General features: G+C 43.0%; 1 protein-coding gene across 1 annotated transcript in view; it reads right to left on the bottom strand.

The window, feature by feature from the left end:
* The window catches only part of RLF (RLF zinc finger), a 51,720-nt gene extending 41,123 nt beyond the window's left edge, over positions 1-10,597 (bottom strand). The window contains exons 1-2 of the mRNA XM_050326278.1: positions 10,388-10,597; positions 5,122-5,276 (exon numbers count right to left, since the gene is read on the bottom strand). Of these exons, the coding sequence (XP_050182235.1) occupies positions 5,122-5,276; positions 10,388-10,597 (365 nt within the window). The remainder of the gene's footprint in view (positions 1-5,121; positions 5,277-10,387) is intronic.
* Positions 10,598-14,400: the final 3,803 nt, after the last annotated feature.

Raw genomic sequence — 14,400 nt, 5'->3', positions numbered from 1 at the left:
AATAGGGCAGCTGTCACTGCTGCAGCACGTGCTATTTGGGAAACAAAAGCAACAGGACAAGAGAGCACCCGTAGATTAATGTTCCCCCCTCACCCCCAGCCCAAAGTCAACAGAAAGCAGGGACAAACAAACCCTGAAAGCTAGTTCGTCCAAATATGGATCCTGCAGCTGCTGGCTAAACTCAGTTCTCCGCAGCTGCCTACGCTCCTTGCCTTCAACTCTCCGCCCCGCTGTGCGTGTTGGGGGCAAACGTCTCTGCCGGGATGCTGACGCTGCACCACCCAGCCCTCCTGGTTCAGCCCTGCCTCGGAGCTGTCCACTTCAGCACCACGACGCCGTAGTCGCACTTAGGAGAGAAAACCGGAGGGAGAGCCAGCGGGCAGCACAAGGGAACAAGTTCGACGAGGTTTTAAGGGCACCGTCCACTCCGCTCTGCCGAGCGAGGAAAGATGGCAAACTGCCGATTGCCGGCGCTCTGCTCTCCCTGCGAAACCATGTCCCCAGGAAGGCGTGGAGGTATCGAATAAGCACCGTGGTCACACCCACACAGCGCTAAAAACTCCACCCCTTTTCTCTGTTATCAGGACACCCAATGCAACTGCAAGTGTTAACTATAACACTCTGCCTAGAGATTCACATGATCTGCACACAGCAAAGTATAAGGAAAGAAAATATAAGGAAAGAAAACTGGTCTAGGACTCCACACATAACACATGCACCGAATTAGTGATATAAGCTACATCTACACTATTAGATAGTTTCAACTCACGCTACTTTTTCTTTAAAACCTCCTTTCCCAAATATTAAATAGAAGAATGACAGGGTAACACATTCAACCTTGCCATAGATAGATAGAATAGCTGAGTTTGGGAAGTAAAAAAACATGGCCATAAAGCAAATATGAGTTTCAAAGCTGCTTAGTACCCAAAAAGAATGACTTCCTTCTTCCTCCTGACTTCTGATAGATATATTGAACAGTCACCTGCCAAATGCTACGCCTTACCAGTTTTTAGCTAGATTCAGCAGATATATACATAAACAACACCAAATGGACAAATACTGAATATCTGGCCATCCTTTTCACATCTCAGAAGTTTGAATTCACTGCCCAATCCTTTTCCTTTAAATAGAGTTTAGACCTGCAAAAGATCTAAACACTTCCATTAGACTGACAGAAAATACACAGCCTTCATCACTGTCATTCCCTCATTATTCACAAACATCTCAGGCATTACTATTCTGATGAAAAAGCTGGCAAGAGGATCACCAGATATTACAATTGTCATAGGTCTCAATTTAATGAAATAATAAGGACTTTCTTTTGCCTAGTACTCAAGCTTGGCAATATAAGCTAATTCACTATCAAAACCAACTTTACAAAGTCTCACAGCACCTGAACTCTATTTTATTAAAAACCTCTGAACTAAAACAAAAGAAACCAAAATAGGAAAAACACTAGGTATGTGTCCAGTTTTCATGCAAGTCATAGAAAGATTTTTTACACCCAGTACAACATTTGCAAACTTCACAGTCAACGTGCTTGTGAAAAGTCTTTTGATACACACCTCACTTTCAAACTTGGTCAACCAATCCCACCTACTTCCACTGTCTTAATTCCTGGAATTACTTTTTCTAGAATATTAGTTTTTCATATATATTATATTGGTTATATAAAGTAACAGACTTAAACAAAATTATAAAGCCAGCGTTTACTCATCAGTTTCCTATACTGCACTGGTAAGGTGCTACTTAGTGAAAAAATCTGCAACTACATTTTCAAAGCATTGTGTATACACAGTGAGATGACACTCCAGGAAGACAAGGGGACTTCATTTATGCCTCCAGTTACCATCTGCTGAAGCAACCCAGGACTGATCTGAACCAAGAGCCAAAAATTCTTTTGTTGTGGTCCTTGAGTCTGCCTTAGGATCCCAACACCAAGCACTCTGGTTTAGAAATCAATTAATGGGAAATCTGGAGCTTCAGGCATATAGTCACCACATAAAACAACTTACTGCACAATCATAAAAGCAATATCCAAGATATCCCAATCACAATTTTTTTGGCAGAAAAATAACTAGAATTTTAAGTCAGTTGACTAAGCCTTTGTTTTAAGAATTCAGTCAAACACATAGCTGCATAAAGCCTAGCCAGCCTTCCCTACTGCCAAGCAGGACAAAGGGTTCTTAATTCTTTCTTTTGGTCCTTGCTACACAATACATCAAAACACACCTCCATCCCTGAAATCCCATTTCCTTCTTTATTGTAATGCAAATAAACAGAATTTATGTGTCATGGTTAGGCCACAAATCAAAACATCAGGATCACTTCATGAAGCCAAGCCTTTCTACTCCACTCTATCATACCACCACAATGCCTACCTATACAGAACTCAATTCTAAACTTTAATTACAATTTTTTAATGGGGGTTTGAATGTTTAAATTATTTTAAAAAAAATTATTCATCTTAAACAGTCAACTTGAAAATATCTTTCAGGAAAAGATCTCCTAGATTTGAATTTCTTTACTTTAGAAGAAATAACTCTAGGCAAGAATTAACATATTATTTGCATAAAATTTTTCTGTAATCACTTTATACCTCATTCACAGAAATTTTTTAAATTAATTTTTAAAAGCTTTTAGAACTGTGCTCATCTTTAGATCATATTAAACACTTTTTCTATCCTAACCTTCTTAGAAACACAAAGATGACTAATTACACATTGGATGATCAACAGGAATAGTTTATGTGTTGCCAGGAATGGCAATTAAGTACCTTCCCAATCACGTTCAAGAAAAATATTCCTGTCCCCACATCTCCACCCCAATCAGTTGTCAAATCGGAAATCTACAAGAGCAACTTCCCCTTTTTTTCCTAAGGTTAGACAGTGGGCCAACAAGGTCTCACACTACATCAGTATCATGTTTCCTCTAGGGGGTCCCTGTCCTTTTATCACATCAGATGTCCTGTGAATGCACAAGGGGCCTGGGCAGGCAGCAGGGGAAGTCACAGTGTACTCAGTTTGCTGTTACTGGTTCACTGGTGAGAAGGATGTCAGATGCAGGAAGTTCTTTCCTTCTTCTCCAGGAAGAATGCTGGAAGGGAAGGAGGAGTTCAACAGGAAGTAGAGCACTTCTCCTTTAGAACAGGAAGCTTGCTTATTTTATTTCTCATCAAGGTTCAAGTCTGAAATGCACAAGTGTGTACAACAGCTGCTGGCTAACCCAACTGTCTCCCCAGAAATCACAGTTACGTGGAAATAGGATGCTTTCCTGTCCCTAACCAGGTAACAGTCTTCCTCTCTCATGGAACTTAATTTTTATGTTTAATTCCCTGCTCTAACTTCTCTGTCCCTTCCCTGGAAACTCTTATGAAAAAGAAAAACATGTGGGAGTTAATTCAGAGAAGCCATTTACCTCACCCTATCTTCAACCTCACTCCTTGTATTTCTCATTCTTTAGATTCCTTTCAAATGTGAACATCACAAGAACAGGGGAGATTCCAGCAAGTCAGCCTCTCTACTGTTCTCCTCCACAAGGTTTTCTGAATATACAAGTAACAGCAAACAATGTCCTCACACTGAAAGCTGAAAGAAACCGTATGAGCAGAAGCAGAATATTCCAATCCTTCTAAACAAGAGAAAAGCAATTTTTATACAGAACTGGGATTTATGCCGCAAAGTAATAGTGGCAAAACATATAGAAGGTACCCTAGGTACAGATGACCTGCACATATACTAAAAGAATAAACTTTTAAAGTGACATGAGAAGAAAACAATAGAATAAACATGCTAATTAATGATAATATGAAGACAAGAATACTCTATCCATAAGGGAGCAGTCTGCAAAAGCAATAAAGATATTTTGCCAAAAATACATATATTATGTACCAGCTAATGATTCAGCAGTTAAAATTCCTAAGTTTTCTTATTAAGACATTAAGACATACATTTCCAGATTTCCCATATTTTCCCCTTCTTGACAGAAGGTTTAAAAAAACCCCAAACCACTCGTAGTTCACATATTTCTCATAACTAAAAAAAAAAAATAAAATTCAAGGCATCATATGGAGCTTTCTGGTTCTGAGTTGTTGATTTATATTGCAAGTTAGTCCATTACAAATAAAGCATCTGACCAAGGAGTTCACTGCAAAAATCCTTCTTGAAAAGAATACCTGAGTTCAGACCACTAAGCAAGTAAGAATTTGATAACAAAGAAAAAACAGCTCACTGAAAAACTGTCACAGAATCACTTTTATTTTCTGTGATGATCTTCATATGCAAAGTTCTAGATTTTCCTTCACTCTCCTCGAATGAAACCTAATTAGCAATGAATGACCAGCACGTCACAATGACGAGCATGTAATCTTACCCTTCTCAGGTCATAACTGATTACAGTCCAGTGCATATGGAAGCCCTCACGGTACACTCTTCAATCACAAACATGTGCTTTGCACTTAAAACATACTTGAGGAACTACAAGTTATCCAAACTCAGTTGCCGGAGTGTAAAATGGTTCCCTACTCTGTTCCAGGAACTGCTGTGCTTTAAGTCCTGCCTGCCCATATGTGTCAGAGCTCAGGTTGAAGTACTATAGTCTGGTTTGCCCTCCTGCAACACAACCCAGGCTGCCACGGACACAAACCAGCCTGTTCTTTCAGCAACCAACACGTTCAGAACGGCCCTGCGCTAAAGGGGACTTGACACACAAAACTGCAATGGATACACATTTATTAATCCATGTATGAAGGTCTAATATTAAAGCTTCTGTTTAATACACACTACACTAAGCTTTTTCTACAGAAAATAGTAACTTTCAGAATGTTCTAAGAAAGAACAGAACCTTCCTAATACCTACCTGATTATTAAAATAGGGAAGAACAAAGTCTTAGAACTTGTTCATGGTAATTAATTATATGTTCACGTACATTTGCGGTATGATAAAAAAATGAACTAAAGACATTTACTAGATAATAAATCACAAGTACAGTTGTCAAATCAAGCATTAAACTTAAACTTATTTCAACTTTAATATTAAACTTATTTCAACAACTTGCCCTTAACTTATAAACTACAGTTCTTTAAAAAAAAAAAAAAATTAATATACCAACTCAAAACTTACAGCACTAGCCTGCCAAGTACCAAAAGAACATCTTCACATTCTGTAGTCAAGTAAGGTCTTGCATTAGCAAAGCTTTGGATGGAGAGTCGATACACTTCCAAAAAAGGTAAAATATGTTCTGATGCACCACGACTGCCAGCATACTGGAGTAGTGTCTGAAAGAAAATGAGTTATCATTAGAAGTTCTCATAACACACTTTTGTTTAAAAATATCAATATGCAATATCAAACACATACAGTGGAAGAATTCTGGAAGTGAGAATTTTTACCCTGAAGGAGAATTTAAAGTGGCAGCTTTTCACCTCAACAGAAGTTCTCCCTTTTTTCAAATATATTTTAATTTATTTTACTATTTTGATAAATCAGAGTTTCTACTGGGGAGAAAGTTATACGCAATTGGCAGAAATGGGAACTGTTAAAAACTGAGGGAGAAGTTCTGCACTCAGCTCCTTTTGTACAACTACCATGGAGACAGAGACACATAAGTAACACTAGAATCTTCATTACTAGTGAGAATACAGAAAAATAGGAAGAAGCTTAAGATTAAGAACATTACTCCAGATGTAGTATTTTAAAGATACACGCGTTACCCACACAGCAAACATGAAGCCATGAGAAGGGGATACAAAACCCAGACCAGACCATTACATAGTCATTTTTCAAAGGCAAAATTACTCTAAACGTTACTCCTTGACTGCAGTAATTGCATGTTATCCAGGCACAGTACTGAAGCAGCAATGTAAAATCTAGCCAGTTTAAGAGAAATCACATCAGCACAGTGACTACAGAAGTATCTCCCAACTTTTTTAAAACTTACCTCCACTACCCTACTATGCTCTGACAGGCTCTAAAGCACAATTTGAGAACAAGTATGGCACTGAGCTGAGGACACCTTAGCTCTACTCACAGTTTGCTTCACAAATAACAGCCCTTCCCTTACACCTCCAGAGCAGCGATGCTTGTGTTCATAGCAGTTCTTAGCCTCTCCCACGTGGTACCCTTCCTAGACCAAAAAAGCTACTAATCTTGATTAAGGCCAGCTGCAAAGACAACAAAAAATAATGAATGAAAGAACTGCTTTTTGGAAACCTTAGGGACAAGACTGCATGGGAAAAAAGTTCAGTGATCCACCCTACAGTCCAATACAAGCCAAATTGTCCTAAGAGGAGGGTGATGGTCATACCAGTTTTCAAATCACTTCAAGCTGGGACTCTGACACAACTAATTTATTTTAACACCTTAAACAAAAACATGATTGTATCAGATGGTGACTGGATAGAGGACACTGCTGAACAAACCCTACAATGAGCTTAATAAAACCAAATGCAGTCATTACAATGGCTAGAAACTTCTAAGACAAAACCTACCTTCCAGGACAGCAAAAAGTGTCCAGTTAGACATTATTTTGTAGCCTATCCAGTGTTATGTCAGTAATCTAACTATCCAATACCAGTCTTAGCCTAAAAATAATTCAGACATCCACTAGGCCAGTACAACCATGTGTTATATTTAAGAAAAAAAATCTATTAAAAATACCATCTAAGAATCAGTAAAAATCAATGTGTTTTGTGGATTGTTCTCCAAGAATTAGGTAATATAACTCCTGGGCAAATGGAAGCCACAAATTTAACAAAAAACCCACACAACATTAATAAAGACATAAGGAGGGTGGGGAAAAAGGAAGATTATGTTTAAACACAGTACAAAGATAGTTAGTGCAGAAGTGAATGATTAGGAATACCAGTCATCATGCTTATCTAACAGATTAACGAAGGATTTGAAAATATAGCTCAAATCATATATGGCTTTATAGCCACATGACATTCAAAGGCTGTCAAGTTGTAATTCCCCAGACATATCAAGTGATGACTATCACAAATCAACTGTTTGGTGAACCCAGCAGTAACGTTACCATTATAGCAACTACAGGAAAAGATCAAACGTATAAGTGTCTGCACTTATCTAAAAATACATCCATTAAAACCAATCTATTTAAAAAGTCAAATTCAGCACTCAATTATTTTGACAAACATTTTGATCATAAACTACTTGGTCTGTGCAAAAGATAAAACATGGTAGAATATTTCCTAAGATTAAATACGTGTACTAGAAAACACCACACCCTTGCTCAAGCGCAATCACAGCACCAGGATTAAAGTCTTAAAGCCAACATTAGCAATTCACTGAGTAACCATTTATGAGAAACTTCTCCCCAAATACATAAACAATGGTTTCAGTGCACAAGATAGATTCAAGGCCACAGACTTATTAACAGCTTGAACTTCAAGGATCTGCAGTTTTGAACATACTGCCATCAGTATACTAACAAATAAGCCAAATGCAGTATCTGCATTACAGAGGCTCTTCAAAGCTCTTCTGCTCTTTCAGAAGCAAAATTAGTTTAGTCACCCACTACAGATTTCTCCTGGCAGTCTATATAAAATATATAATTGAAAAATTATTAACTTGTCACAATTAGATAATGCACGTGTTTAAAGAATAGTCAAGTAATAATTTAGAGGCAATAACTACCTTACAGCCCAGTTTCCTGAAGAGAGTATTCAAATATTTAAAGTCTGGTTAACACATGCCCATTTACACTTTGTCCTGTCCTCCTCTTCACTGTCCTCTCCTGACTCCAATAATGCATCTCATCGACAACTGGAGTGAGAAGTGCAGAGACCACATCCACCTAATGCATAACCTCCAGACCAGCCCAGGCTCTCAGCACTGCACACACATTCTCATGTTCCGCAATGTTGGTGCACCTGCTTTGCTGCACTTCCTCAGAAGCATCATTTTTTTGCTCAGACCCAATTTAAACATGAAGATCTCCAAGTTTCCTGACCTGCTATTACAGTTTTAGGCCTCTCTTTAAGAAAAACACTTCCTTCTCTTCTTAAGCATATCCAATTGCAATCAGCAGTCCTCAATGCACCCCCTTTAAGAATTTCAGAAAGTCAACAGCAGATGCGATGCTTTAATGTCCCACAACACCTGCTTCACTGATAACTGTTCTTCATATTTATGATTGCACAGCCTCAGACGCCCTCCAGGTCATTCTACCTCGCTGTTTGGGTAGAGTTCACCAACAGATATGTTCTTCCCAAGGTGAATGTGCAAAGCATTCATGCCCTGTACAACATAAAGCTGCAGAGTCAACCCATTATATAGGCTTTGAAAGTTTCTTTGTTGTACTACTGTGGACAACAGTCCTACTCCCCTGCTCAAAAACAGGCATCTTCAAGGAAATTGTGTCATCCATCGTCATTCCCAGGAAAAGCTACTGGAAAGCTGCACACAGCAGCACAAGTTTACATGTAGTAGAAGAGCATCCATATAGCTCAAAGCATAGGAAAGTCACTGATTCTGTTCACAGTTTTTTGTGTCTCACGGCCACGGTAACTTTCACAGCAAAACCAAGCACCTGCAGGCCCCTTCCTCAGCTGTACTCACAGGATGGCAAACCTACAACTTTTCAGCTCCCCTTATGCCATCTACTTTCCAAAACCAAATTTAAGCACAGCTAAATTCAGCTGCTCTCTAGGCACACTCTGCTGTGGCTTAACAGACTTTTGAGAAGATATCAGTGGTAGTCTCTAAGTCATAAATATAAAACTAAGCTGAGCCTCCTGAATTTCACTTAGGGGCAGAGCTTAAGTTACTAAATTATCACAAACATTCCTAGTCAGAAGGAGAAACCAAGACTTAAAATTACATCCTACTCACAGTGGTCTAAATGCACAATGACATCACAAATTCATCCTCTGCTGAAGTCGCTGCAGGACAGACCAGCAGTTCCATGTCTCCCACTGTATCTCCTGGTGTATGGGCAGGACAACCCACACTATCCCAGACTGATGGTAAACCAAAACTAATCTTTTTAATTTTTATCTGTGCTATCACAGTGTTCTAAAATGAGACTACAAAAATAGCACAAGAACCTAGAGGGTTACATTTTTTGTGGCAGAGGGTTTGGGTTTGAATTTGTTTGCCTTTTTTTTTAGGTAATAGAACTATCTTTCACCAAACTCCACTGATCAAGTACCTCTAAAGTTTCTTCTGTACCAAACTAATCTGGGCAACTAGACATGTACAAACACTGATCCTCTTGACAACCACTCCTAAGTGTTGGCTTAGTATTTGTGTCAATGTTCTGATGCAGTGAACAACGCTGGGGAAAATTTCAGCAAAATCTGAAACGTGGAAAGAGTCACATACACTGTACTGGGCTCTGTGTCAATGCAGGATCACACATCTTCACTGATGCTGAACTTTTGACACATACAGCAGCATGCAGCAGCACCCTGCAGTTTAAGAAGCAAGAGTTTTGAAACCTAATAAATACACTTATTTTGTTGTTTCAGTAAGTGATGACCTAAACATCCGCCCAGCATGGTAGGGTAAAGCACACAGCCTATGGATGCAAAAATGGAAGACTGTGAAGGGTAACACCACTTCTACATAATCTGTAACACATCAATAAACAGTTTTTTCTGATTTTGCGATTCGCCAGTCAAATACTGTGACTTTATTAGCTGAGATGTCATTAAACTAGCTCAGAAAACAAATTTTTTATTTTTTACTTTAAAACACAGTCTCTTTAGCCTCAGCAGGGACAACTCTCCAACCCAGCAGTCTAACAACAAACCTTAGAGCTCACGGTAAATGACGATATCAAGGAAGCAAAAATTAATTAACCATTAACTTATTTAAGAACAAGTTATCTCCATCACTGTGGTTTTAATCAAGCTCATGTCTTCTACAGAAAGTTAAGGCCTCGATTAAGAAAATGCTGATCTTAGGTTGTGTTACATTAAGCAAGTATTCAGACAAGATCCCCGAACACAGTTCACTCAGTGATTTAAGGTAACAGCAGGCCCTCCCCAGCAAGCGCTGCTTACCCGATGGTAGACCTTAACCAAGGCGGAACACAGAGATTTGAGCCTGGGGCAAGTGTAACACAGACACGAGGAGGTCTCGGAACCGAGCCAAGGCCGCACCGAGAAAATGCAGTGCGGCCCGCCCGGCCCAGAGACCCCGCCGAGGCCACGGGATGTCCCGGCCCAAAGCGCTGCCGAAGCCCGAAGGCCCCGGGCTGGCGGTCCACGGGGGGCCCTCGGCAGGGCCCGCATGGTCCCGCTCAGCAGCCTCCCACGGAGCCGCGAGCCCCGCAAGCTCCGGAGGAGCGAGCGGAGACCCCGGACGGGAGCTCCGGGCCTGCCCGGCCGCGCCCGCGCCGCGGCCCGCGCCGCTCGGCCCCTACCTGGCAGAAGCCCCGGCAGTAGGCCCGAGACGAGGCCTCCGACACCTCCTGTTCGCGCAGCTCCACCTGCAGCTGGCGGAGACGGGTGCGGAGCGCGGGCACCCCCCGCGCCACCTCGGGCCGCGCCGCCGCCTCAGCCTCCGCGTCCGCCATCCGCGCCCGGCCGCGCCGCGCGTACGCACCGCTCACGTGACCGCCGCATGACCTCATCGCCCCGGGACGGGCTCACGTGACGCGTGCACGTGACGTGTCGCTCTCCGCGCGGACCGCGCACTGGGGGCGGAGTGGGCGCGTCCCCGCGAGCTGCGTCACGTGACGCGCCGGGAGCGCGCGGTCCCCGCGGGGGGCGGCGGGAACCGTGAGGGGAGGCGAGGAGCCAAAGGCTTGAGTGAGACTGGAGCTACTGTAACCTCCGGTTAACAACAAACACACGGACTGCCGTGTTAACCTTCGGTTAACAGCACAGTGTGGAAAGCAGAACACTCGCGACTCGAGGGCAGCCCCAGAGGGGCTGGTGCCCAGACACGAGAACGGGGAGGATGGTAAATAGCTTTTACCAAGAACCTGCAGCATGACACGAGATGCTGGGCCCATGGTTCAGGAAGCTCTGCAATGTCCTGAGCCCTCTGGGTGACGAGCTGACCAAGCAGAGATTGTGAAAGCTCGCAGGAAGTCATCAGTGCTCATCAGACTTGCTTTTATCCCATCTCACTGTACAGGGAATTCCTGAATGCCGCACCGAAGTAGAGGCTGAAGTGGTGTGCAGTCTGTCAGAAATCTACTGAGAGGCATTTTGCCTGCCTTCATATGTCTTAGGAATGAGGGGAGGTGAAGCCCTAGTGCTTTCTGCAGGAAAAAAGAGACAAGCAAATAAAGCGTTTTCCTTTCATTTTAGGCTGAGTAGCTCAAAGGTGTGCTAGTTCCTTTTTCAGATTGAGAATTTAGGTCAGGGAGGCCCTGGGCCTGTTTATGAGCATGTAGTTGGGGTTTCTATCCTCCAATGAGATGAAAATCTCTTTTTTTTCTTTTCATGCTCTGCCTGATTGGGCATGAACAGTCTAAGCACTTCTATGTCCACATAATAAATTACCTGGGTTTTCCACCTCAGCCTGCAAGGCAAATGAGAAAAGGAGAGGAATGGCAAAGTCAGGAAGACCTTGGGGTGAATTGAATGGACTCATCTGGGAAGCTTTCCCTAGCTGCAAGCACATTGTATGATTTCAGCTCATAGCTTTGTGGTATGGAGCAAGTGGAGTACTTAAGATCCAGAGAGATAGGTGAAAAATAAGATGTGAGTTAGGAACAGTGAAACTATCCTCTTGCAGATTTAAAGCGAAAGGGGGCCTTAAGAGGTGTCCTAGGAAGGAGAGAAGAGATATGAAACAAGAGCCTGGAACTCCTGGGCCATAGATCTACCCCTGAGCTTTTGCACATCCCCATTATTCTACAAGTTAAATGGTTCAGTAGTTTTCTTGTTGGGAGAGGGTGTTTCCAATACCAGTCTGGGTTGCATGATAGGATGAACAGCAGCCTGTATGAGAATCTTCTGGGGAGGGCTCTTGTACCCCCTCCAGATTGGCCCATTCCCTTTTCCAAAACCTAGGAAAGTCCCCTCCTTGAACCAGACATTATATGGGGCCTTGGATATAAGGAAAAACTTTTGAACTGTGAGGACAACCAAGCAGTGGAGTAGGGTGCGGAAAAACCTGTTCTGTCTTTGCTGTTGGAGGTGTCTTCGTGGCAGATCCACAAAGCCAACAAAGAACAACCAGGGCATCATACCAGCTGGTAGGGCTGGCTGGCTTTTGCTGGCCCTGAGGACAAACTCTCTAACACTGTAATCTCAGTATTAGGAAGTAGGCATTACTTTATTTCAGCACTGGGTGGAGCATGGGGGAATCTCACCTCCTAACATGCACACTCAATTATCAAAACTTTTAACTATTTATAAATTTTAGACAAAGGTTTTAGAGTTACATAGTTCTCTTATTAATTAGTATTCTATCTTCTATTGGTTAATAATTCTCTTGCTTCTTATGCTAATTAGTCCATATGCTCAGTTTCTCTCTTTTTTGGGTCAGTGGGTTTTTTCGGTCGGTGGTCTGTGAGTCAGTGGTCACAGTTTCAACCTGTCAGAATTACCTTTTACCCACTTGGAGCTGATTTCAGCACAATTACTGAGTTGGTTTTATTAGTTTCTTCCTTATCTGGGGAGTCTAGCCAAATGTCCCTGTGGTCCATAAATTCTGCATTACCTGTAAAGCTTTGTTAGCCTCCCTCAACAGGTCTGAAATCACTGAAGTATGTAATGCCCTAAACTTTAATTTGTTTTTCTAACACATGGACATCACTTAGAGCTTGCTTGTTAGCTGCTATCTGTTTCATGGATTAAATTTCCCCTCTTGTTGATTAGGTTTGAAAGTTACAAAGATCAAAGAACATCCTTTCTTAAGAAATTTTTTTCATATTTCACATTTTGCAACAATTAGGCAGGACCTTGTTTCACCTGTAACTCTCTGAGAAAATTGTTAACTATTTCTGACTCTTGAGATCAGAAGAGTCAGCATCAGCAAGACTAATTGCTATTTGTTGCAAGTAAAGATTTTCAACAGACCAGTGGGTAACGTTAGTCCTCGGTTTCTCTCTTATGCCGTGCTGAGGGGACCCCAGCAGTCTGCCAGGCACACTTGACTGAGCACATCAGACTCTCTGTTAATGGTAGGCCACCTTTCCCTGCTGCCAGGCCCTGCACAGTCCAGCAGCTCCCCTGCCCTCAGGCTCTGAGGGGAAGCAGCCAACTGTGTGATCCTGCAGCACAGATGTCACAGGGAGCAGCTGCAGTGAGGAGCTGAGCTGGGAGCCACTATCTGTGGCTTTGAGCCTCATCTTTCTTCCAGCAGCTATTAGGAAAGGAGAGAGGGGAACAGATCCTTGTAAAAGGATCTTCAGCTCCTCCTCTCTAGGGCCTTTTAAACACCTCTCCTCTGCCCGGGCTGGGTCCCGCTTCCCACTGAATGGCAGCAGGAATCGGGGCAGGGGCTGGGACTGGGACAGAACCAGAGGAAGGGGCTCGGCAGCGCTCCCTCGCCCAGCGGGGCCCCGCCCGGGGCACACGGATGGGAAAATGCAGCAGGAGAGATGTTCGGAAGGGGCTGCGAGGGCACCTGGAGGCTGGACATTGCAGGGAAGACTGTGGCAGTTGACACATTGGAGTGTACATGGACTGCCTTGGGCTGGGAACCAGCTCCTTTTCAAACTGGGAACCTGTCAGAGGTGGGAACCCCCAGGATCCATACTGGAACCAATGTTGTTTAACGTTGTCTTCGTTAGCAATCTAGATGATGGGACCAAGTTTCCTCTGATGATGCCAAACTGAGTGGGGAAGTGGAGATTTGGAAGGGAGAACCACCCTGCAGGAACACCTGGATAGACGGGAAGAGTGAGTTTATGAATATGAAGTTCAGCGAAGACAAATGGGAGGTCTTGCACCTGGGAAAACATAATCCAGGAGTGCAGCACAGGGTGGGATCAGCCTGGCTGGAGAGCAGCTCTGTGGAAGGGGCCCTGGGGTGCAGGTGGACACTAAGCTCAGTGTGAGTGACCACAGCCGAGAGCCAGCAGGATGCTGGGCTGCATCAGCAAGGGCATCATCAACAGAGAGAAGTCATTGTCTCACTCTGTTCAGCACTTGTCAGGCCACACCTGGAATACTCTGCAGAGTTTTTGGTCCCCACTTCCCAAGAGGGAACTGGAGGGGCTGGAGGAGGTCCAGGGAAGTGCCACAAAGAGGATCCAAGGGCTGGGAAGCTGCTGTATGAGGAAAGGCTGCAACACCTGGGTTTGTTCAGTCTTGAGAGAAGAAGGCTTAGGGAATGAACGCAAGAGAAACAAGTGATGTGCAATACAATTGCTTACCACCCTCTGACCAATGCCCAACCCATCCCTGAGCAGTGATTGATGGCTCCCTGTCAGGTCCCCCCAGATCCTGTAATCAGGGTGTGACTGCTTCCATG

This window comes from Myiozetetes cayanensis, unplaced genomic scaffold (assembly GCF_022539395.1).
Source record: "Myiozetetes cayanensis isolate MyiCay16 unplaced genomic scaffold, myiCay2020 scf31, whole genome shotgun sequence".
Lineage (NCBI taxonomy): Eukaryota > Metazoa > Chordata > Aves > Passeriformes > Tyrannidae > Myiozetetes > Myiozetetes cayanensis.
The sequence above is the reverse complement of the archived record's forward strand: the minus strand, read 5'-3'. Positions and strand labels throughout refer to the sequence as shown.